The sequence below is a fragment of the Lytechinus pictus genome, chromosome 16 (assembly GCF_037042905.1).
Source record: "Lytechinus pictus isolate F3 Inbred chromosome 16, Lp3.0, whole genome shotgun sequence".
NCBI classification, from domain to species: Eukaryota; Metazoa; Echinodermata; class Echinoidea; order Temnopleuroida; family Toxopneustidae; genus Lytechinus; species Lytechinus pictus.
The window spans coordinates 26,784,745-26,810,861 of NC_087260.1; the positions used below are offsets into that span (position 1 = coordinate 26,784,745).

The 26,117-nt window shown below is 38.3% G+C and overlaps 3 protein-coding genes across 3 annotated transcripts; 1 reads left to right on the plus strand and 2 right to left on the minus strand.

Annotated features, from left to right (window-relative positions):
* Nucleotides 1-279: 279 nt before the first annotated feature.
* LOC129279705 (uncharacterized) lies at nucleotides 280-7,672 on the minus strand. Its single transcript, XM_054915804.2, has 5 exons — nucleotides 7,410-7,672; nucleotides 6,479-6,867; nucleotides 5,919-6,085; nucleotides 4,292-4,507; nucleotides 280-3,423 (listed from the first exon to the last, which is right to left on the minus strand). The coding sequence occupies exons 2-5, from the start codon at nucleotides 6,808-6,810 to the stop codon at nucleotides 3,050-3,052; spliced, it is 1,089 nt and encodes a 362-aa protein (XP_054771779.2). The 5' UTR covers nucleotides 6,811-6,867; nucleotides 7,410-7,672; the 3' UTR covers nucleotides 280-3,049.
* A 3,763-nt stretch (nucleotides 7,673-11,435) lies between these two features.
* On the plus strand, nucleotides 11,436-14,611 carry LOC135156955 (uncharacterized). The gene is made up of 2 exons (XM_064110982.1): nucleotides 11,436-11,933; nucleotides 13,355-14,611. The coding sequence occupies exons 1-2, from the start codon at nucleotides 11,436-11,438 to the stop codon at nucleotides 14,609-14,611; spliced, it is 1,755 nt and encodes a 584-aa protein (XP_063967052.1).
* Nucleotides 14,612-18,317: 3,706 nt separating this feature from the next.
* LOC129278655 (uncharacterized) lies at nucleotides 18,318-22,473 on the minus strand. Its single transcript, XM_054914802.2, has 2 exons — nucleotides 22,186-22,473; nucleotides 18,318-20,199 (listed from the first exon to the last, which is right to left on the minus strand). Exon 2 carries the CDS (start codon nucleotides 20,187-20,189, stop codon nucleotides 18,381-18,383), a length of 1,809 nt encoding a protein of 602 aa, XP_054770777.2. The 5' UTR covers nucleotides 20,190-20,199; nucleotides 22,186-22,473; the 3' UTR covers nucleotides 18,318-18,380.
* Between the last annotated feature and the right edge of the window lie 3,644 nt (nucleotides 22,474-26,117).

Consider the following 26,117-nt stretch of genomic DNA (forward strand, 5'->3'; position numbering starts at 1 on the left):
CTCTCAATCCTCAAACCTCTCTCTATTTCTCTCTCCCACACACACACACACACACACACCTCTCTCTCTCCCTCACACCCCCCCCCCCACACACATAATTTCCTTTCCATATCCCCCTTTCTCTCTCGAGCTTTATACAAAACAGTGACAGATAATTAGAAGATAGGTGTTCGCCCTTCAGTAGGCCTATTTAAAAGTACCCCAAACAAAGTAGGTAATAGATATATAGGCACGTACAACCCGTCTCTCAGAAAAAAAAAAACCAATAGGATAGAATAGTACACTATAATTGGAGTTTATTATAATACTTAATTTATTTTCCATCAGCATAAATAATTTATAAATTTCTATATTAACCAAGTTAACAGGCAGCAGTATTTTTTGCACGTTCTCTACATGCATTAATATGTGTTCTGATCAGTACGGAATAATCAAACCGGCCTCTATGACTTTCGTTCTAAATTTTGTGTCTACTTTCTCACTATACGTATAGCGGTGCGCAATACACTGAGCTTGGCAACTATATATTGAAAGGGCTGCAAGTTTGTCCACGATAAATATGGCATTACACTGGTGGCAAATTTTCTGTTTTGTAATTTTTCTCCCATCGGTGTGAAAAAAGTAGCCCAGATTTGATGCATTTGTTTTTCAGTTATCGTTCTTATACTAGTATTAATTTTTTAAATGCACTTTACATTTAAAAATTACTTCGCGAATTCCTCCCACGGCATTAGGCCGAAGATTTGAACAGTAAGGTGATTTTAATTACTAATTTATGGGAAAGGAGTGTTAACGAGCAAAATAACAGCCTGAGAGCAGGAGGGATTTTCCCATCAGCTTATACACCCCCCCCTTCATTAAAAAAAAGTCAGTTAATACGCGTGTGAGGCAAGTCTGAGTTGCGATTACTGTGTTCTTTATATTCATAATATTTGGCAAATGTTCGAAAAGACGTATCGTGTCAGTTTCCTCAATTGAGTTTTGGGGATCATCTCGCATAGAGAATATTTTTCGACATCTACGTTCGCATTCCGTTTGGCGTTTTGAGTTCGTTCATTAACACATTAATTTTCAGAGAGGACACGTAGACCTAATCAGGTTTGGCACCGATTAGCAACCCCCCTCTTTTAAAGGACAAGTCTACCCCAACAAATAGTTGATTTGAATAAAAAGAGAAAAATCCAACAAGCATAACACTGAAAATTTCATCAAAATCGGATGTAAAATAAGAAAGTTATGACATTTTAAAGTTGCGCATAATTTCACAAAACGGTTATATCCACATTCTTGTCGGTATGCAAATATTAACGAAGAGACTGATGACATCACTCACTATTTCTTTTGTATTTTATTATATGAAATATGAAATATTGAAATTTTATCCCTGTTGTCGTGTGAAACAACGATTAATTCCTCCCTGAACATGTGCAATTAGCATTGTTTAATATTATATGGTTCAATCAAGTTGGTCCATATTTGTCAAATCTGTAAAAAATGAAATATTGTATAATTTAAACAATAAAAAACAAAAGAAAGAGTGAGTGAGTGACATCATCGACTGTCTCATTTGCATGTCACTGAGTTGTGCATATCACTATTTTGTGAAAAATAAGCGAAACTTTAAAATGTCATAACTTTCTTATTTTACATCCGATTTTGATGAAATTTTTAGCATAATGCTTGTTTTATTTTTCTCTATTTATTCAAATCAACATTTTTCTGGGGTGGACTTGCCCTTTAATTAACTTATCATCTGCATGGGAGGGGACATTTCATCAACTTTCTCATCCGACAAGTTGTCAGACCTGACCACTTTCCTTGATTTTGATTGGCTTAGAAGCACTGTTGCTATAGTAACTGTCGGATAAAACAGGACATGTCGGATAAAACGTCCGACAATCATGACAATTCTAGTTCATAAAATGCTCCCCTGGACAGCCCAGCTACGATGTGTTGAGCAGGCTTCTCCGTATCACCAGGGAATTCCTGGTATTACCAAGTATTAACCCTCCGGTACATTTCCTCATTATGTGGAAAGAAATGTAGGCATACAATTTAAAACATATTCGAGAATCGCCCGGAAAGAATCACTCAAATTTTGTTTGTCTCGGCTATATTGGTGGACTGTCATTTACGAACAAAAATGGAAAAAAAATACTTCGATTATCTATTGAATCATTTCAGTTTTGTAAAGTGATTTTTCATATACCAACAAAAAATTTAACAGAATAAAAAGACGAAATTCAATCAAAGCTTCACACTGAAAAATATTCATCAACATCTGACGTAAAATAAAGTTATGTCATTTTAAAGTTTCGCTTAATTTCACAAAACAGTTATATCAAAATAAGGAAACTGATGACATCACCCACTCACTATTTCTGCGTGTGTGCGTTTTCTTTATGAAATGGTATATATCTTTATTTTTATCGTCTACACAATGAGGAATAAAATTTGATTCCTCTTGAACATGTAGAACGGCAATTGTTACCTATATTATTATGATTAAGAGTTTCTTTATCGTCAAGTCTCTTCAAAATGAAATATTATACAATTTATACTATAAAAATACATTAGAAAGAGTGAGTGGGTTAAACTATCGACTCTCTCACTTGCATATCACTGTGTTGTGCATAACCGTTTTGTGAAAAAAAAATAAACGAAATCTTTAAAAATATCACAACTTTCTTAGATTGCATCAAATTTTGATGAATTTTAAGGGGTTCATGATAGCTTATTCGCCTTTTCTCGTTTAATACAAAGCAACTCTTTGCTGGGGTGGACATCCCCTTTAAGCATATGGCCTATACATAGAATATTTTGTAAAGATTAATTTCGCATCTAATAGATAAAATAATAAATAGTATAGGATTTGTATAACGCATGCACATATCCACTTTGCTAGGTGCTGAAGGCGCTCCTATTATTACCCCGGGTAAGCTAGTCTACCTAATATTCCGGTGCGCAATGCTTTTTGAGGAACTACTTCCTGCCGGGAACCATTTACCTCACCTGGGTTGAGAGCAGTTTATAGATTAGATGAAAGTGTCTATGTTTCTGGTTCAAATACTGCAGTGACGTAATCTGTATCGTAGCCCAGTTGGGCGAGGTATTCTTTACCAACTTTGATACTTTCATGTTTAGCTGTCTTTAGTTTATATCCAATCTTGATTAGCCAGTCCAAAATATCGGAGAAGTCCAGGGTATTCCCCAAGGCATTTGTGCTGTATTGGCGTTGAACGGAAAACATGAGGTATTTTGGCGGGGAATCTCTTGAGAGTAGTTTCTCGGCTCCGGCGATGACTGCCGGTTCATAACCACGAACGTCGATGTGCAGGATCCACACTGGAAGTTCCTTTGTGACGTCATCCAGTCTGCTGATGGGAATTTCTCCATTTTTGCAGTACAGCGGACTTTTCTGATCTACAAATTAAAGAAAGGGCACAAAAGAGTCCATTCAGCAGACTTCAGATTTGCCAGGATGATGAAGGTATTCTATAAATCGTTAACAGAAAGTAATTCAAATGATCAAATACATGCATCTTACGAAATATTTATTTTCCCTAAAAAAGAAAAAAAAAAGGCTTAAAAGAATATCTGGGCCCCGTGATACAAAGTCTTCAGTTCTGTAGAATAATAAGAAATGTTTTATTGAGAAGGGGTCGCGGAACCGGGGGGGGGGGGGGGAGGGCTTCAGCCTCACTCCACTTTTTTCCAAAGTCGTGTACAAAAACGTAAAAATTACCATCTGATTGAGATTTTTGCCCCTGTTGAAACAAAAATTATCGGTACCAGAGAGGCGGAACATTGATTTTAAAGACGTTGAAAATTCTTTGAGCGTGTTTGCGTATTTGAGAGTGCGTATACTTCATGAAATCCAAAGTTATTATTTTCATAGTTAGAATATGCATTATCTACATTATGAAAACCATTAAAACTGAAATATTTCAAAGGCAAATCCATCGGCCTGCTTTTGAAAGAATGCCCTGGTATATTCCCCTGTCCCTGTCCTAATTGAACATAAATGTTCAAAAAGATTCCTTCTCCTAAATACTACGTGTACTAATCATAAACATTATTATCGATTATCATAATGCGCTTTAAAGGACTTGGATAATTACCCCTAGTTTGGCGGTCATAATTATGTACAGCGCACACGCATTTCAAGGAATAAATTTCTGCCAGGTACCCATTTACCTCACCTGTGTTGAGTGCAGCGCAATGTGGATCATTCCTTGCAGAAGGACACCACGACACGGTTGGGATTTGAATCCACAACCTTCTCTCTTACCTGAGGGTGGTATCCTGGCATTGCTATGATCACTGGAGCTAGCTGCCATGCATGTCTTTCCGGTTTGGTTACCAATCGCTATGTTATAGAGAAAGATCCTGTCTTCAGCTAATCTGTTAAGAGCAACGCTCTCTTGGAGGAGCTGGAAGTTTTGATGATGCGGCTCTATGGCAACCACCCGATGTCCGCAAGCAGCCACGCCCATTGCTATAGTACCTAGATGATGCAGTTAGATAGATAGATAGATAGTTAGATAGATAGATAGATAGATAGTTAGATAGATAGATATACCCTAATTTTTTTAATGTTTAATTTTTACATAACTTTGTATATTATTTCGTCTATTTATTTTTCATTTTGTTTGCTCCAATTTTACTTTTGCCAATTGTATTTTATTCGTGCTTTGGTATATTTTGTTTTTCGTTTTTATTTTTGCATGCTTATTTTATGTTGGTATTATTTGTTATTATTGTTTGTTCACGGCCTTGCTGAAAAGCAGGTTCTAGCAGAAAGCAGGCTTTTTAACCGTGATTAAATAAATAAAATACAAATAGAGACGGGGATGAAAGCACGTTTGCACGCAGTTGAATCGCAACTTATCATGCTTATTGTAAGACGAGACTGGAATATCATGAATATGGGGAAGCGTTTCACGAAATGACTTGTCGGCAGTAACAGCCAGGCACATGAGCTTTACAGCCAATCAAAATCAATACGATGATCAAGGAAAGTTGTAAGATCTGACAACTTGTGAAACGACAGGTGTTGATGAAATAGACTCCCCGCTTCCGTTTTTATAGTAGACCATTTATTTAACCTATCGGCTACCTATTTTCTGCATCTCCCATCATTACTTTTGTTTAAAGACTATTCCCTTCCTAACCTGCTGCGTCCTACGAAATCAACGGGTTAAGTAAATGGATCTTTAAGTGAATTTGAAACACCACGAGTAGCGCCAGAATATTTTTATAGTGTAAGGCGACCGAAAAGTGGCGTAATATCGTTTCTCAATCAAATACAGGGGTATTGTATAGTTAAGAGGCATATAGACTGCTCCTAGTTATACTCTTTATGCTCTCCTTTCTCATTTTCTCCCTCATTATTTTCCCCCTTCGCCCCCTCCCTTCTAGAGGGATCCCGTATCTCTGAAGTCTGGTTTGACTGACACCATTGTCTAAATCTTTGCTAAAATTATGGAAAGTCGAAAATATCTACAATAAATGTTTGTTTCTAACGTTGACTTTACTCTATCCTCCTGCTAAATGGCAAAGGATTTTTTTTTTGCGGTTCCCTGACAATTGAGTGTCATATGAGTTGATAAAATGACTTGTGTCACAATTGGCTATATCCATAGTTAAACCACAACTTTTACACCAGAGTTTAAAGTAAACCCGAGTTTAGAATACGAGCCAGTGTGTCTGGAGGGTGACACGACATTTGCTCCTGCGACAAATGATCCGGACCTAATTTTGTCTAAGATGCAGGGTTAGGGTAAGGGGTGCAATAGGGGTTTATGTTAGGTTTAGGGTAGAGTATAGTGTTAAACCCAGGGTTGAAGTTGGTCATTCGATTAGTGTGTGGAATTGAGAAAGGAACAAATGTCATGGAACCGTTTGGAGTACCTTACCTACGTACGCGCCAACGTCTACAAAGAATGCGTCCTCATGGGCATTGTTCATTAGATGACAAAGTCTTATCAATGTTTTATCCTGCCAACCTGTCTGTCCTGATAACAGGTGGGCTGTCTCTTGGTCTTTCTCTTTTGGATGAGTTGATAGATAGTAACTTGGAATTCTGAAGAAAGGAAAATTGTAAAAATATGTTAATAGCGTAATGCACCAAAAAATTGATGGGGCACAATATAGCATGTGTTATAACATTTCACAAAAATCCCGTGTGAGCGAAGCAAGTGAGAAAAAATGAAAATCTCATTTTATGATAGATTTTGACATAATATTCAGAAAATCACTTAATATCTTACCCCTTTTTCTTAATTACTATTGACCCATTCCTTCTTTTTACTTGGTTGTGGAACTATAGTATAGGGATATGGCCGCCACCAACTCACACCCCCCCCCCCCCCTCTTTGTGATAATTGAATATAATCAATACGATGATTTTAAATTTGCAATCAATATGCATTGGATCAAAGACGTTCAGTGATAAAAGTAATTTGTTTGAGCTTACCCTTTACTCTGCGCCTTGGCGATCACCAGTGGACTACCCCTCTGTGTCTTCATGTGATCATCCACAAACTTATGAAGTGACTCCGGAAGTAAAACCTTTGTATCCGGGCACCTCGGACAGGCTCGAGGTTGTTGGTTCTGACAAGGTTCTTGTAACACTGCTTGGTAGTCACCTAATACGCGAAATCGTTCCTCCTGTTGGCGATGAATATCTTCGATGCGCTTTCTCCGGGCGTCTGATCTCGACAAGTAAAGTTGGACGAGGATGAGAGCCGAAAGAAAGCCGATAAATACCGAATACGAGGCGATCCGAATTTCACGGTTCGTTCTCATTGTGCGAATGATACACAGTAATTCGGCTTGACAAACATGGAATCCAATTTTCTTCACCTAAAACATGGAATCAAAACAAGAGATATGTTATCATTTAGGAAAAGTGGTAGAAAATGATTCCAAAGATAAAGTTTCGATTTTTTAACTCAGTTAATAGACGTGGGACAAAAAGTTAAAATCTGTATTCATCTTTATCTGTGACATGTTAACCCGTGAAGGAGTTTTGAAAAAATAATTGTTGTGAGAACACTCTATTGATGTTTTAAAATAAACAATTCTATAGAATGTGGAAGGATGACAAAAATATTGAAATTCAGCTTTTCGGCATGCCTTAAACACTTCTACGTGTCTACTTCTACTTCTATCATGAAATCTGTGTTCATTAATAGATGGTTCTCGCCAAAGCCTGATGAACATCTAGATTAGGGTTGGTGGTGTTTGTCTCTAGTAGTGGCCATAATATTCTGGGGTGATTATGGAATTACACTATAGGCTACACAGAATAACAGATTCGCAATCACATATTTGTAACCAGCGAAACTAAGGTAATATCGTTATTACTGGAACCGTGAAGATAAGAGAAGAGAAGATACACTCACCTATATATTTGAAATTAGTTTCAAGCAAGGTCTTCGATCCGATAAACTGGTCAGTCTTGAAGGATAAAACTATGTCCAGAGCGATTCGTCAAACCTACGACACAACCCTTCATGCGACATCTTAAACTTTAAACGAAGAACTGAACTTAAAATATCATCATAACGGGGGAAACAGGAATATACCTTTACGGAATTTACAGTGTGCCTATTTCACACAATACCATTCTACTATAACTTCTGAGTCCCTTCTTGAGGGGTTCTATAGGAGAAATCAATATTATTGATTATCAACGCTGAACACGTTTTCTACGCGCGTTATTACATAATAAGTAGCACCAGTATTTTTAATTAAGAAGTTTGTGAAATTGTTGTAACGGTGCAGGCTTCATATCATAAATATATTGTAGAAAAGAATTTTTGTGCATTTTTTAAACCTCATCCCATTAAAAAAAAAGATGAATAGGCATTGCATAACAATGAGTGTGAACCGGTTCGTCTGAAGTTCGAATCCCACTGCAGGGCTTGGGTCAAAATGCAAGATGTTTCTACATATTACCACTTTTCATCAGGCATCTTGTGGATTGTTCCAAAAGTTTTACGCACTTCACAGAGGCTCTAAACACATTTTCCCATTTATAAATGAAATTACTTCTTAAATATCCTAATAACAAAACGGTTTGGGCATGGGTGTTGGGAACCATTTTTTCTGTTCAATAGAGGACGGGGGGGGGGTGAAATAATGGGTAGCCGGATAAATGGGGAGAGATAGGGAAGAGATGGATTTTTAGAGATGGAGGATAGCGAATGAGAGATATGGAGGTGAGGAGGGGAACATAATTCCCTTATTAATGCCCAGTCTATTGCACTTTGGTATCTACTGTTCACCCGATAACAATTTCCATACATTAACACTATAATCTATCAATTAAAGGAGTAATCTGGGCTGAAATCTTAAATAAATAGAATAAAAATCCAACGAGCAAAACACTGAAAGTTGCATTAAAATATCATAAAATGTCACAAAGTTATTGAATTTCAAAGTTTGGCAATATTTTGTGAAAATAGTTATATGCACGTCGTCATGAATGTGCATTTTGTAATATTTGTGGGGCCAGGCTTGATTAGCACATGTGCTATTTTCTGGTCCCATTTACCATCGTATTTTATACATTTGTAACTGTTATGCAATTTGTTTCATAACCTGGAAACATGTGAATATTGTTGGTAAATTAATAAATAAAATCAAATATTTATTAGGTGGGCTGATGATATCACATCCCCACTTTCCTTTTTCTTATGTTAATACAAGAAACCATAATTATGATATGTCTCCCTTATAAATGAATAAGTTGCAGCAATAAATATCTACTGCTTTAAATCAGTTGCCAATCCATTTTTTTTTTCGTTCTTGGAGGACAAAATTTGAATGAGCATAATTTCATATAATAAAATACAAAGGAGCAAGTGTGGGAGTGACATCATCAGTTTGCTCATTGAAAACATGAACTGTTTCACCGAAATAATGCAATCTTTAAAATGGCATATCTTCGTTATTCCTTGTCCAGTTTTGACATGTTTGATGTCATTTTCTATGATGTGTTTATCTGATCTGTTCAGCTCATATACAGATTGGTAGAGTATAAGACCTGAACAATATCAATTAACCTTGCCAAAATGTAGCCTTCTCGTGTAAATGAAGCTATAATTAACAAAGGGTTTCCAAAGTGGTTAACCGACTGTTTGTCAACAAGTGAAAATATTGATATTTTGTGCATAATATTTGTTTACTACGCCCGCTAGCCTCTCTTGCAGCTGAATAGTTTCATTTTGATGAATTGCCCTGTCATTTCCAATCAACAATTATTTTTCAGTCATACCGATGATATACCGATTCTATACCGATCAAAGCTATTACATTATTTCCAATGGCATACTATTGGTCTGTTTGGAGTCGGTCTAGTGGATGTGACTGTTCCATTAACAATAGCTAACCTTGGTGAATTCGGTTCATGACATGACAGTTGTAGCGGAACGTTACGCGTCCAGAATAACACGGAAAAGAAAGGTAAAATTCTGCATCATTCAAATTGTTTAATTTCAGGAAGCCGAAGTTTGGTGATTGTCAAATATTTGCTTCATCATTTACAACATGAATACTGCTTGCTACTCATAGAATGATTGATTTCCGTCTGTATTTGGTGTATTGCAGGCTATCTCAATCAATTTTGTTAAACGTGATGTTATACTCTATAAAAAGGTTAACCCAATACTGGGTAAAATGGGAACATGCATGTTGGTTGGGTAAAAAAGGCCCAATAAAGTGTAAAAATACACAGCAAACATGCATTTTTCCTTTCTGAACAACATTGGGTAAACTTTTACTCAGGGTTTTTATAGCGTGTTAAGTATTAAAGTTCGGGTATGGGTTGATAAAATGGAATATTATTTCTTGCTGTGTGATTTTTTTGGGCATGATGCAAATAATATTGGAGTTATGTATATTTTAGGGCTTTATAAAACATAACTACATCAGAATATTTATATTCTTCACATCACATGCATGTCACTTCTAGTTATGTTTACCCCCTGTAGTGTACTTCTATTTCTCTTTGAGATGATTTGAAGTGGTAGATCATAGAAAGAAGAAGATTATAATAATTATATCTTAAGCGGAACCATACAGTTTAGTATTTCAAATTGGAAAATAATTATACAGCTTTATAAACCGTTTGTAATGTGTTTTAAATCTTGAAGTTCAGCAAGTTGCTAATAACAGCGATTGAGAAGGTACTCAATCACGACCTCCTAAACTACTGCTCTATTTGAAGTATACCTTTTCTTATTCCTAACGGTCTATAAGAATAACATGCATGCTCAAACACTTGTCATGTCGATTGATTGTTGACATTCAAATAGCTAACACAGCTCCTCAAGTATTAGCACAAATTACAGGTTTTCAAGTGTGCGAATTGGAGATATAGTCTATGAATTAATAGTTACATGATTTTTTTTTATGGGAAACGGGTAACATTTGGTAGAACATTATCAATCACAAGTCTAATGACATTTTTTATTCAATGATTTGTTTGGTTTAATGGTTGTACTGTCTTAGAGGGGTATGTTAAGGGAAGAGTGGCGTTTAAGAGCGACTTTAAAATTCATACCAAAAAGTCGTAAATGCGGGATTATGATTGGCTGGAAGTCAAGAAGCGAATGATTTTTAGAGTTGAGATTTATTACAGCTCTTAAGGCAACCGATCCCTGAGTACCCTCTCTAGCTGAAAAAATGCAACGTGTATAAATGATACAAATACACCTTAATTTCCATTTTGACGATGCGGGTTTCATCATCATCATCACCACCACCATCGGCCAATACCACCATCGTTTCCCAACAATATCACCAGCACCAACACCACCTCCATTATTGCTAATACCAGCATCCACCACCGTATCATTATCATCATCGTCGTCACTATTGTCATCATCATCATCATCACCGAAATCATAATAAAAATCAACATAAAGATGACAACCATCATCATGATCATCATCATCACCTTCGTATTCGTCGTGGTAATTATTTCTACTTGTCTAAATTTTTGTAATCAACGTGTGTTTCTCATATTGTCTTGTTATATCCTTCGCCATTGGAGTGCCAATTGGCACGCTAAATAATGCTTTATAATAACATTATCAAACCCCTTTTCCAAACAAAAAATACCTTTACTTTTTTCTTGTCTCTGCTTTATTGGGGAAGCCCTTGATCTTTATTCGAAGCATTCGGTAAATGTTAAACCATGGACCTATTTAAACCCAACCCACATATCCCAGTAGCCTAACCAATCCACTTCAGACAGAAGTGCCTTTGAGATTAGAATAAACATCTTATACAGAAACTAGTTTGGAATAAGCTTCGATGCAAAATCTGTAAGTATAGGAGAATTTTGTTTTAAATTCGATTCGAAAACTGGTCGGACTTGTCAAAAGTAAGAGCTCCGTTCATGGTGCAACACGTCTGTAGTCATGGCGGGGCGAGGTAGACCGCCCTACTTGATGCTCTTCCTGGTGGTGTTCGGTCTAGTCACCGCGAATCTTCCCCAGGGCATCGCAGAGGCAAACGAAGTGGCTGACCTTCTCGTAAACGCCCAATCACTGGATGGCGGAAATGGCGGGAACGGTTACGATGGCAAGGTCGATAACGGTGACGTTGACGATGACTATGAGCAGTTTGAATACGAAGATGACGAGTATGAACAATATCAGGGCGAGGACGTCCTGTACGAACCAGTGAACGATGACATCAATGAAATTGCCGTTGATGAAGGCGAGTACGGACCAGGCTATGAGAGACTTCGTCTAGTCCACAAACAAGGTGAATCGAAACCTGGCGATGTTGATGTCGGAGGCGACGACGATCAGCCGAATGGGATGAACGAAGTCGGTTTGGTGCCGGCTAAGTCTAACAGTGACGATGATGGCGATAAGAATTTGATTGAACTTATTCTCAAAAGGCAAGACCAGGTGAGACGTTCATTTGCATTTCTATTACTTCAAATAAATCATTACTGGGTAAAAAAATGAGAAAGAAAACGCTAAAAGAAAGCAAAATCTCAGTTTCAAAAGCAGAATATTCCTCCGATGGAACCTACTCTAAACAGACCGATGGTGTCATTCGAAATAACACAAAATCTTTGGTCGTTCTTGTTTCGGTTTGTTCGATGGGACTGTAATCATGTGTGAAATATAACTACTAATAAATGCTATTTCACATTTCTTTCACATCAGCTTCGCTTTTTAGTAGACCTTTATATTTTCAAAGAAATTAATTCAATGTTTGCGCATTAATCATTTGATATTATCATGTATACTGCCTGTATCATGCCATATGTTACTTTCAAATTAGGTTTTCATAAAAGTGTCTGTGTTTGAATTCATTCACAGTTCTGCTTTCAGCTAATCAGAGACAAGTATTTCAGTATAACATTGATCAATTGAAATCATTTTTAAATCGTCATTTAACGCTCATCGGAAACATTGACCCTTGAAATTCATGCCATTGCACTATTTGTATTTCGTTGAAAATAGTTGCTGATTTTAAGAAGAATCATAAGTAGGCTCGATATCGCTACTAATACGATTACAAGACAAATAAAGCCAAATTTAGTCAAATACATTTCGTGGGACGTTTCTTAGGACCACTATCAGTTACAATATTACTGCATTATGTCCACCAATATAATTAGGTTCATTTTGTATTTGATAAATTTGATATAAACTCTCGATTTAGTGAAGCTCTGAAAGGGTATATCTTGAATGTTTCAGATTCAAGCCTTGCTCATTTTGTAATGCCGTCGTATAGAAAGAAAATGAAATTCGTCAAAACGCAATATACGGTATAAGATTTTAACATTTTGTTTGTGTATTAATGTACGATTGTATCCGTCTTAAAAACCCACTTCCCTTAATTACCTCTCTCCACCCCCCTCCCACTAGCGTACCTACGGGGGGGGGCAGAGGGGGCAGTCTGCCCCCCCTGATGAGCCACAACCCATGCAAAGGACGTATCCCTGCCCCCCTGACGAGCTTGAAGCCGTTTTTTTTTTTTTTTTTTGCTTGTCAAATTTTTTCTGGTACGAAATCCTTCATTTGTGATTGTGTGATTGAAGACCTTTTTTTTTTTTTTTTTTTTTTTTTTTTTTTTTTTTTTGCTTGTCAAATTTTTTGGCGGACGGTTTTGCCCCCCCTGTGAAAAATCCCAGGTACGCAACTGCCCCCTCCCCTCTCTCTCTTTCAATAACTTGTTTGCGTATTTTTTTAAAGGAAAATGCCTCTGTTCAAATTTCCAATAACATGAAAAGGGAAAGTATGAACGCATATTCATTTAACTTCATCCTAAAGCTGTGATAGTATGTCCAAAAATGTTGTTGTTGTTTCCTTACTAGGGCGCTGGTGAACAGATACCAAACGAGAACTATCCTTTGGCACTTCAAGAAGAGAATTTGAGCGAGGAACTAAATGACTTGGAACTTCAAGCTCGAGGAGGGGGAAATCGAAAATACGGCGGCGGCAGAGGATGGGGTTACGGTGGCGGCGGTGGTGGAGGCGGCGGTGGCGGTGGAGGAGGAGGTGGTGGTGGTAACGGAAAGAAACCATGTAAAGGAAATGGTGGTGGCGGAGGAGGAGGAGGTGGTGGCGGTGGAGGAGGTGGTGGTGGCGGTGGAGGAGGTGGTGGCGGTGGAGGAGGTGGTGGCGGCGGATCAAAACCTAAACCCAAACCCAATCCAGGCGGAGGTGGTGGAGGAGGAGGCGGCGGCGGCGGTGGTGGTGGAGGTGGTGGTGGTGGAGGCGGCGGAGGAGGTGGTGGGGGTGGCGGCGGAAAACCAAAACCAAATCCAGGTGGTGGAGGAGGAGGCGGCGGTGGTGGAGGTGGTGGTGGTGGAGGCGGCGGAGGAGGCGGTGGGGGTGGCGGCGGAAAACCAAAACCAAAACCAAATCCAGGTGGAGGAGGGGGTGGCGGAGGCGGCGGGGGTGGTGGAGGAGGAGGAGGCGGTGGAGGAGGAGGAGGAGGAGGAGGTGATGATGGAGGTTGTAAGTGCGACGGAAATGGGGGAGGGGGAGGAGGAGGTGGTGGAGGAGGAGGAGGCGGCGGCGGCGGTGGAGGAGGAGGTGGAAAACCAAGACCACCAGCGCCCAAACCTAATCCCGGAGGTGGTGGTGGCGGCGGCGGTGGCGGCGGAGGTGGCGGCGGTGGTGGCGGAGGTGGCGGCGGCGGTGGCGGTGGAGGAGGAGGTGGTGGTAATAGACCACGCCCTCCAAAGCCCGTCCGACCCCCAGCTCCTAAACCAAAACCACCCAGACCAGTCCGTCCACCGGCACCAAAGCCCCCTCCTGCGCCCGCCCCTGCCCCTCAGCCTTCCTCTTCGGGAAGTGGTAGTGGAAGTAGCAGTGGAGGTAGCAGTGGCAAAAGCTCTCACTCTGGCAGTAAAGGTAGTCACAGCCATGGGAGTAAGAGCAAACATAGCAAAGGCAGTAAAAGCAGCAAAGGCAGTAAGAGCAGCAAAGGCAGTAAAAGCAAAGGGAAACATAGCAAAGGGAGTAAGAGCAAAGGAAAGCATAGCAGGCGAGGAAAGAAGAGCCGAGAGGTGAATCTCCAACAAGATGTGCTTCTCAAGAAATGGGATGACATGGCTATACCTTAAACCATAACTATAACGCCCCCTTTCTAATTCATTAATTGTTTGTTCTCTTGCTCAAATTCCGTAGTTGTTCTTTCTGAAATTTTTGTAAGCACGTGCCCCGGGGGGGGGGGGGGCACTTACATTGACGAGTGGATACCATGCGCGACCAAAAAAACACGTAAAAAGGATGTCTTTTTTAAGATAGCATAAGGGTGTCAAAAACACAAAAATAATGAAAAAAGGGTATCTATTTCGCTAGGAAAGTTACGTGTTTAGGGTCAAATTTGCGGGGATGATAAAACAAAATTAAAATGTTTTATAAAGGATGTCCTTTTTGCCCCAACCCTACGTGTTACGGTCCGATTTGCGCGAGGTGTGGGAGGTGGGGTCGTACTATAAACCAAATGAAAACCGACAACCGAAGGACCCGTGACATATAACAATAAAATATTCCTGTACTTGTTTAGGGGCTCATTTCAGGGAATATTTGCCAAGAGTATCGTTTTGTTCCCAATACTTGTTAAGGGTAGGGTTTCACACGCCAATACTTGTTAAGGGGTGCATTTTAAGAATATGGAAATTACGTGTTTAGGGTGCTTTTCGAGACCCCGTGGTCGCGCATGGTATCCACTCGTCAATGGAAGTGGCCCCCCCCCCCCCCCGGGGCACGTGCAAACTACTCAAATCTTATACTTGCAATAAAGTAAATAGTATTATTAATAGTAGTATATACGTTTTAGAGAACGAAACTTGATTTTATTTAATTCAACTATGAATCCTAGTATAAGGGCATTTTCGTCAGAGTATTGATTCTATGAAAACTAATGTGTCTGATGAATAATCATGATCGTATTTTTAAGTTTTGATATCAATCTTGTAAATTTCTAAAGGATGAGGAAATGTGGTTGCAAATGTTACTTTCGCAACCAAATCGTAGTTAAACGAAATTGAGTACAAGGCATATGCCTACCAATCCTAATGGCATCTAAATATAAAAGTACACTGCAAAAACTCCGGTGTTGATTTAACACCAGCCCGGAATCTATATATGTCCACACCAGAGAAGTGTTAAATAACACCGGTTGTGGTATTAGTCTAACACCAGATAGGTGTTTATACAACACCAATTAGTATCAAAACAGCATCGTTTTGATTTCAAACTGGTGTTGTTTCAATACTTCTCTGGTGTGGACATATATAGATTCCGAGCTGGTGTTAAATCAACACCAGAGTTTTTTGCAGTGTATAGCTTTCTTTCTCTCTGCAGGTACTATTTTGTCACTTATTTTAAAAAATGTCCCCCCCCCCCGAAACACGACTTTATTCTTCTGAATGACCGAATTCTTTTCTTAGAATTCAATTTATTTGTATATTTGACTGATTGATATAATTGATAGCATTGATATGATGGTTAAAAATTGTATTAATCTGTGACATAAGATTCCGAGTGAAGAGGATCCATGCATGAATATTGATATAATGTTTATAGTTATAATTATATGAATTACATTTAACAGATAGAAAGGTTTAAAATAACTTACCAAAACATACCTAGACGTATTTTATTGTTTTGCTTTTGTGTGTGTGTGATTTACTTTAATCGAATGACTAGTCTAAATTGAAAAAAATATATACTTTCCCTTTCTTCCTCTTCTCCCCCCCCCCCCTTCTCTCTCTCTCTCTCTCCCTCCCTCCCTCGCTCGATCTCTACAAAACTACACTGGTTCACATGCCTGACGACGAACAAAGATTTACTAAGCTTCTCATCTTTTCTGTAAGGATATTTTATTCTCCAATAATGCGATGATACTTGAAGTGAAACCAGTTTGCCAGATACATGAAATAGATAATATTCCAGATACAGTAGGTAGGGAGATACAAAAAATAACTTTTAAATGTGAACTTTTTTGCGATACCAACCACGCATTTATATTCATTGATATTTTAAATGAACATTAAAATTATATTTCAAATGAAAAATATAAGTTCTAATATATGATTTTTTTAAATAATATTAATATATTCATGGATTTAATAAGATATAAGATATATATCAATAGAAGATTTATATAAATAACATTAATAACATTAATGGATTTTAGAAACATCCACAAGGGATTTCCCAAGCGGCATTACATTGATTTCTCACTGAAATGATGCTCTCGGCCAATCAGAAACGAGGTTTTCATTTCGTCAATACAATTTCCGTGAAAACCCATCAACAAGACCCTTGGGGAACCCCCCCCCCTAATTTACATCAGAGAATCTTGGCCCAGTAACACAATGCTTAGCCATTGATGCAAGGGTTGATGTAATACTCTTGAATACATACGTGCAATCAAGCATGACAATCAACTTTTTATCAATCTCTAAGTTTTGTGGTTCGGCCACCTGGAACAAGGGACTGGAGGCTTCTATATCCGCGGCTCCAATAAGAAAACTGCCACCATAATTATACATAAAATCAAACATAAAATCAAATGATCGATATTGATCATGATGTCTTTGCTATTTAAAAATGCTATAGATTTAAATTGTTGAAATAATTTGTTATTTTGTTACGTTTTTCAACTTAACAACCAACCTCTGTGTACATGGCATCGGATCATGATGCGAATGATAATGACTGTATACTGACAATGAAAAGCCTAAATTTTATGGGATTAATTCAGGTTTAAGCAAGGGATCAGTTGTATAAAAAAACGTTATGTTAACTTAGTCTGTCATAAATTACAGCTGACAGGTGCCATGAATCGACAACCAATCAAAAGCGAGTATTTCATGATATGGTAATTCGTGATAAAGATACCATGAATAGAGTTGCATGCGATAGACCAAAATATTTGCATAAATATATTAAGCTGATATACTCTACCAACGTGTTTGATAAAATGGTAGCAATTGTTAATATTCATGAATCATTATCCTGAAAACAAACTGCCATTGAATACATAATAATAAGAAGTGTCATGCAGGTTATGGCCACAGGCAACATAAATACATATATATTTCTATTGGAAATTTTCACAGAAGTCCACCCGTGCTGTGCACCAGGGGCCCGCTTCATACAGAGTTACAACTTCCATGACTATAACTTTGCCATAATGGCAACCACCATCTTGAACCCCACACTGAACTTATTGCACATTAATAATAATAATAATAATAATGATAATAATAATAATAATGATAATGATGATAATAATAATAATAATGATAATAATAATATTAGTTCATTTATATAACGCTTAATAGGCCTACTATATATTTTTTCATAAGCGCTTTACATCGTAATTATAACCACTGGTCACCCGAAACTGGCCCGCACATAATGTACCAACTCTCTCCACTCCCTGGGTAGCGTTCCAACAAGAGTTCCAAGTTGTAATAAACGTTCTACCTTTTTCAGTTAAACAATTTTGACTAGTTATTTGTCACCATGTTCAGGATTGTCACTTTGAAGCTTCAAATTCTTTTTTATCTACGTTAACTAAAATGTCATTGGTTTCTATTCCCTGGTTACATTAGTCTAGTTTGACCGTTGTGTGAGGGGGGACTACTTTTCCCGAAGCCAAACACAGAGGGAGGCTCATAAAAGTCGCAAGAGCACCCCCCAACACCGCTCCAGCAGTAGCCTCAGAGGGATGTTGTGCATTTTGTGAGTCTCCCTTTCTTGGGCTTTGGGAAAAGTAGCTTCAACCTCACACAACGGCTAAGATGGACTGTAATACCCGTCGTTGCCCCCCCCCCCCCCACTTGAAATTCCTTTGGCCATGATCAGTTAAGACAGTCACACATATATATCAGATGTGATACTCTCCGTGTCATCGAGTATGATGAACTTCTCCGCGACAGGAGAATTAGCTGACAGTCTGTCTAGGACCCGGATGTCTTTCACTCCAAGGACCTTCTTGTACATGGAAAGTTGGCCTCCATTGCAGAGGACGAGTTTGCCGTTCTTCAAGCATTTGCAACGAGGAGTACTGTCCATGAGATGGGAAGCAGGGAACTCGATACACCTCTCCGAGAACACCTCACCTTCTGGAGACAAGATGTCGATGGCATAGGACTCCTTGCCCACTTCCTTGAATGTGATGTAGAGAAGGTTGGTTGCCTTGTCAACGGAACAGCTCGCTGTTTCCCAGTGAGCGCGCTGTATCACTTTCTTCTCTTCAAACTTCACGTCAAAAATAGTGAATCTGTTGATACCAGACTGCACAAGGATATCTCCTGAGACCAAGGCATGGACGTCAAGGACTGTCTTACAGTGGGCGAGTGTGATAGTTCTTACGATACCTTCTGAGTCATTGACGACAAAGATGACCGGTTGGCCATAAAGAATTGCAAGGACTTGACCGTTCGGCTCGATGTCCAGGTATACAGGTTCTCCCGATGTCGCTGGCTGATTCTGTAGGCGAACCTCACGCCGATGTCTCCAGAATTTGTTAAAGAAGCAGACGGAACCGCTGAAGAAGTTTCCACACACCAAGGTACTCTCGTCAAGAGTTGCACAGTCGGAAACGCATCCAAGATTACTCGATTGCATCACTGGCGTCACTTTCTTGGTCTTGAGGTTAACCACGTGTAATGTCCTATTCATGACATCAGATATCACAACTTCCTTGTCGTCTGCACTTCCTGCTAGCAAAGGAAGTCTAATTTCACTCTGGAGGTCAATGGTTCCAGCAAGCTTCCAAGAGCCCTCTGTTCCGATGAGCTCCCCAACCCTGCTACCACCTTCTCGTGTGAATGAGATCCTTTCAACAATCTGATCCAGCTCTTCTAAAACGCTGCAATCAAGGTTATCCATCATGTGATCTTCGATGACACTCGCCAGGTGGCGTTGCGCCAACAGTAGAGGATCATTCAAAAGCATCATCTCAATCCTCTCCCTGAATTCTAAAATACTTTTAGACCTACTCCTTGCCATTTCTTGCATTCGTTTTGGAATGATCGACACTTCTTTTATGGACTGCTTTAATTTCGAAAGGAGTGCGTCTGCCTCAACTTTAATCGACAAATATTTCGCGGTGGCCTCCTTCTCATTTTGCTGCAGACGCTTTTGAAGCTGATCCTGCAACTCTTGAATCTGCTTCTCTAATTCTTCTCTTGCTATATTGTCCATTTTCAGTCTTTCCTCTTCGACCCTTTGTGTCTCTTCTGCAAATGCTTCAAGGACATATTTCTGGATGCCCCTGAGGAGAGAGGCGGCGTAAACCGAATGGGAGTCGACAGTCTTCCGATATTGATCAACCTTCTCTTTCGACAGCTCCAACTTTGGCAGGAAACCTGAGAAGCGCTCTCGTTCCTCTCTCAGTAGGCTGTTTATATCGATTAGCTTGCAAGGAATCTGATGTTCAATGGTAGCACAGGACTGACACGCTATTTTCTGGTGGGTCTGGCAGAAATATTTAATTCTTGATTCGTGTTCCTTGCACAGCCATTTCCCTTCGCAGCCATCGCCGTTGCTGATGATTGAATGTCGTTTCTTCTCGGCGCATATGGAGCACAGCATCTGATTTTCCTTCACGCAGAATGAGACATTGGTCTTTGAATCGCATCCGTTCCCTTCACATTCATGGTCAGCAAAGTGAGCCATTGTTAGTCACCTGTAATGATACAAAAGGTCGACAATCTTAAGTGATAGAAGCCGAGCAGGGGTGGTGCTACAGGGAGACAAGGACATGGGACGAACATCCCTAGGATTTTTTTAATGAAAAGGGTGAGTAAAGAAATAATAAAGAGTATAAGAAAGAGAAGTCTTTATCGCATAGCTCTACAATACCCCTGTAATTTAATTGACAAAACATATGACTTCATTTTAGGTCAACACCCCCCCCCCGGTCTTCCATCCGCCCACCCCATTCCAAATACCATGGAGCTGCCTCTGAGCTTGAGAATCACAAGACTAATAAAGGCAAAGCCTTGCTACTAATTTAAATGGCAGTCAAATTTATTTCGATATCCGAGAACCCCCAAACGATTCTTGAAAAATATCAGTTTGTAAAATAAGTGAGCATGATTGGTTATTTCATTTATCTTGTCAACAAAAATGATATCCAAATGCGATTGCAGAAGGTGCAATTGGAAAACTTAGAAAGGTTATAATTTTGTTAATTGTGCTACTAGCAAATAGACCAGAACATTTTCGATATTTTATTTTGTTTTTTGTTTGAAACTTTCACGAAAATCTCGACCACAGCTAGCGTTCACCAGACCGTTCAATATTGGAATCGCAAAGTTGCCAGCTTGGTCGATTCGCTCTCTCAATCGTGGGGCGATTGGACACCCACCCCTCTAAAAAAAATCTTGTGCATGACGAAGGTGGGCCTCAGAGAGTTGCTAAATGTAAAAGTGAGCATGAGGGTATTCCGAAAAATGGAGAAACACTGAGAATGACCAGATTATTATTATTATGGCCAGAACGGGTATATCCAAAGGGGCAAAAAATGGGTGTACCCCTTTATTCCCTTTAATTATCCTTCCGTACTTTCATTTTACTGTATGACTCTATAAATATCCTAAAGCAAACGAAGATCAGAATATGATAAACTGGTATACAATCAGAGGAAATAGTTAATGTTTACTTATGATTAATTCTGACACTGAACCGCGGAAGGCAAACGCCGTAGCATAATAGATTGTATACAAACCGAGCCGATCACAAATTAAATGTGAAAGATATAAAAATAAACATTAAATCTTTGAGACTAAACGTGAATTCAAATTCAAATAGTACAAAGTTAGGGCAAGTTCCTAGTAAAGGGTTTTTTGTTTGTTTTGTTTCTCGATATATCCAAAACAGACACATGGTTTGTGACCTTGTTGCTTTATCAGTCCAAATCTCTGGCATCAACCATTTTGATTCCATCAATTACGTCACCTCTCTATTTAAATAAATATGTTCCTCTCTTCAGAGTTTTAAAGTGGCTCTGATACCTAGAAATTTATTATTTTCAAAGATTCGAAATAAATCTAGATTGACTGTGAATAGTGACCAGTCGAACATTGGATTGTCTTTTAATTAAGGACTCAATCTCTTGAGATTTAAAAAACTTAATCCTTATGATTAAAAATAAATATAATGTTCGACCATTCACTAAACCCATTCTATATAGTTCACTTTTTTCTTTAATTCACTGCTTATAAAAGCCGATAATTCTATTCTTTTATCTGAGTTGAAAGACAGGGAAAGACAAGGTTATCAATCGTTTAGTAGGAAATCTAAAGAATAACAATTACACTGCATCTAGCACCGTACATGTGTATATCAATCATTCTTTTAACGAAACAAACGACTAACTTAGTATACAGAAAGTCACTCAAAATATCACATCAGAATACAAAAAGATGGAAATCTCTTCCTGTTTCAGAGAAAAAATGTAGCTTTGGTTTAAAAAAAATCGGGTTAAGAGAAAAACGTGTCAATGCAAGTTATAAATATCTATATCAATTTCTTCAATACACAATAATGTAACTATTTGCTTCTTCAACAATAATATTATGACCAGACAAACATAATGCATAGCTGTAAAATACAATTATAATATCTCAAAACAACATAATGTAAAATTCTTTATGGATACATTACTTACTATCACTAGCTGATATAGAGCACGAGTCTAAGTTCAGTAATAGTCCAAAGTCAGAATTGATGTATTGATCCAAAAGCAATCCGCGACAGAATACCGTTCTATACTACCAGCAAGTTCAGTATCGATGGATGTAATAATGTACCGCTGAATGGGAAACACGCTCAATATCGATGTTTCTCATTTTTGTAAACTTATCTCCGAGTTCTGTCTGATTTTTACCGGATTTCCTTTTCATAATTTGGGGTTAAATATTGCATACTCAACAAGGTTCCACTTGAAAGCGTAATAAAAATAAACTCCCTGACAGGGAAGTCCGTACCCACGCATTTAATTTGACATAAAAAACGATCGCGTGAAATATTTGTTAGGCCCACATTATCCTTTCATCATCTGACAAAAATTGAAGTCATAATAAGCCTAACAAAGATAGAAAACGTGTATGTGTGTTGTTTTCCCAATTCCTACCCAAGCAATGTGATAATATGTATGATCATGTAAGTGTCATTAGACACACACAGTTTTATTATCGAGAAAGCTAGCTATTTCAATTGTGATTCATTCTTTCAAAATCAACGAACTATTTGCATGATTTACGATCATATTTACACAGTTTTCACGCCCCAGTGGGATTGGCATGGCAACGGAATTGAAACGAATGAGGAACTAAACGAAGGACATAATTCGCATAACACGTTGAAACCACAATATTTGATGTTTGTTGATTTTGGGGTGATTGTAAACAACCAACTATTTATCAATTATTCGAAATAACAATAGTTACTCTCAATTTAATATAAATTGCAGAATATCCCACGAGCCCCCATGCATGCATTAAAATCTAAGCCCTAAAATTACGCGGGGCAAGGGTAATTTGAAAATGGACATAGCGACTTACAATTTAACGTCATTTTTTTAAAATGAATTTGATAACATTAGTGATTAAGATAAGTTAGACAATGTATATATCTCTCCTCTAATACTTATCTTTCTCCTTTCTCCCATTTTCTTATCTTTTTTGTTCTCCCCACCCCTCCCCTGTTTTTTCCACAACTTAATATAATACGGGTCAGGCGGTCATCTCCCCCTGCCATGCCGCCCCCCCCCCCCCCTTCCTGCCTAAAGGGGTCAGCTCCGAGAGATGGAAGCACTGATCTCTATACTAATATTCAGATCAGTGGATGGAAGTCATTGTAAATGTTTGATGTCATGAAATTCATAAAGACTAATCATGATAATTGGTAAAATCGGAAGCAGTGCTCTTGCATTCAGGTCAGAAAAAAACATTCTTATTAGATTTTTTTAATTTCTAGGCAGGTCGGAGGTCGCTAAAGCATGTTCAACTGTAGTAGGTGATGTAGTTCAACATTAAGCCCATTGTCATCCTTGTTAAGCAGAGGCGGATCCAGATAGGGGCATATCCGTCCCGTGCCCCCCCCCCCTTGAGAACCATTAAAAATATTTGTTAGTTGAGAACGTCGTGCATACGCAAGTGGGGACATTTTTTCTGCTTGTCAAGTTTATCTTGACATAGATCACCATTAATTGGGAATGAAGACATCTTTTGCTTGCTAAATACTTTTATGTACAAAAATCCCCCCTGGAAAATACTGCTTCCGCCCCTGATGTTAAGGGCCATTTTTTTGTGACTCCCCTCTCTCAATAACCAAAACATATGTCAACTTTGGGAAGGAGCCTTCACCATAAGCCTTGCGACTCCACCTATTACGGTTGTGCCCGTGTAAAAAACATATTGTAATAAAATGATCGCATTGCCAATAATTGTGGAAAGCCCCCTGTCATCTATTGATCAATGCAAAAAGTCTAAATTTTCCCTATTACTGTGCTCGGCGATGTGACTATTATATCCCTTGTTCTCTAGTATTATTCGTCTAAAAACGGGGGTGTAGTCAAATTTATATTGATTTGGCCTAGTATGATTTGATTTAATTTTTCTTCCACATATTATATAATATAACATAAATATAGCAAATACATTTTGACAATAAATCAGACGTATTATATCATTGAACATAAATTCAGTTGCAGAAGATTGACTGCCATTGTAAGCATTAATGCTTGAATATAATTATGACAAATCGAAACATATATCATTTGCATAATCATAATATGAGCAGAATGAATGACAACGAATTATTTAAGTATCAATTAAGTAAAAAGAGAGAAAATCAAACTAACAAACACTTGCTATAGTATATGATAATGACGAAAAACGATGACGATGATAATAATGATATACAAATTTTATAAAGAGTTTATACAAACGTCTGAACAATTAAAGCGCTAAGAAAAGAAAAGAAAAGAAATGGTTCACATTAACCTTCCTCTCTAGCACTGGCACCATATACGCCTTATCTAGCCCCCCCTTAATTTTTACGCCACTACTCTCTAGTACCAGAAATTTAATAAACAAACGGATTACATTACCAGCACCCCCGCCCCCCCCCCCCATGATAAAACAAAATACAGGAAGTTGATTATCGATTACCATCCCATCCTTGACGTGCATATCAGGACACGTATAATATGTCAATATTATTTCCCGCTATTCTGTCTTCAGTATGTACTTTTTTTATGCATGCTATGATAAAACAGAAAAATCAGTTATTGTTGCCACTTATTTTGTAAACATTTAAACTAAACTACATCGACGAAATGTGTCTGTTACACATAATATATCATTCCAGTTGGGTTAATCGTTTGATTCTTTACCGGCAACGTCAATTTTCTTTTATCCATCGTTATATGTGACTCTTTGTTCCCATGATTTCTCTTGCAAACGACGTCCGTTGTCAAACCACACCTACGGTTCACTCAGGTTTACCTAAAAATCAGAAAACGTGCAAATCATAGCAATCTAGCGAGAACCACACAATGTGAGGGGCCTGACAAGGTGTGGGTGCCGTAATTTATTTGTAAAAATGTGAGCGAGCGAACAAAAATTTTCAATACAAGAATTCAAATTTAAATACAAGAATTGCATTTTTCGATAGATTTGGACATGATGTTTAGAACATAATTTAATTCACCCATTTTCTTTTCCCTTCATTTCTTTACTCCATCTCCCTGTCCTCTTTAATCGTGGAACTTTCCGGGGGTCCATGGCTCCGCCTGCCTATACTTGGCAAACTTTTTAGCAGGATGTGATAGATAGATATATAGATAGATAGATAGATAGATAGAAAGAAAGAAAGGTAGAGAGATAGATAATACAAAATTCCCTTAGTCCATTATAATTAAAATGATACGGATCTCTCGGTAAAACAATTATGTTTATACGTCAGATAGGCTTAATGGGGCTTAATTATGGTAGCCAGTTAATACAACACGATCCAATCAGAAGTGCAAGATCAATGAACTAGATATAGTTCAGTGGTCGAAACCCACGAACATACATAATAATTATTCAACTTGTGTTTAATAAAATGACAGTGCAAATAAAATACAAGAACATGACATACAAGAAAGTATTAACTAAATTAAAAACTGACTGGCATGTTGATTTGGTGTGTTGTGTAAAACATACATTTCGCTTGTCCGTGAAATATCTCGCCAATTCTCACTTATAAATTAATTCAAATACATCCCAGAAGGAAAAACCAGTTCCACTGGACCAGTTAGACCAGTAGAATTTTAATTGGTAACTCTGGAAATTGGAACATCGGTTTACTGGTCTAACTGGTCATACTGGTCAAGTTAAAACTTTACTGGTCCAGTTAAAAATTAAGCTGGTCTTGAATTACTGGAATTTTATACTGGTCTTGTTTCTGGTGGTTGTTACTGGTCTCACTGGTCTTCATAATGGTATGGTCTTTACTGGTATTTTCTACTGGTCCTCGAACTGGTTGAACTGGTCCTCGTACTGGTCTTACTGGATCAATTTATTACTTGCATTTTGGGTTGTTATATACCAT

Bases quoted from the DNA above. Each gene is read 5' to 3' on its own strand.
- LOC129279705 (XM_054915804.2), bottom strand. From the start codon at position 6,810: ATGAGAACGAACCGTGAAATTCGGATCGCCTCGTATTCGGTATTTATC. The intron at 6,086-6,478 runs GTAAGCTCAAAC...TCCTTTCTTCAG, and splicing joins GCCAAGGCGCAGAGTAAAGG to AATTCCAAGTTACTATCTAT. The intron at 3,424-4,291 runs GTAAGAGAGAAG...TTTAATTTGTAG, and splicing joins TGCCAGGATACCACCCTCAG to ATCAGAAAAGTCCGCTGTAC.
- LOC135156955 (XM_064110982.1), top strand. From the start codon at position 11,436: ATGGCGGGGCGAGGTAGACCGCCCTACTTGATGCTCTTCCTGGTGGTG. The intron at 11,934-13,354 runs GTGAGACGTTCA...TTTCCTTACTAG, and splicing joins TTCTCAAAAGGCAAGACCAG to GGCGCTGGTGAACAGATACC.
- LOC129278655 (XM_054914802.2), bottom strand. From the start codon at position 20,189: ATGGCTCACTTTGCTGACCATGAATGTGAAGGGAACGGATGCGATTCA.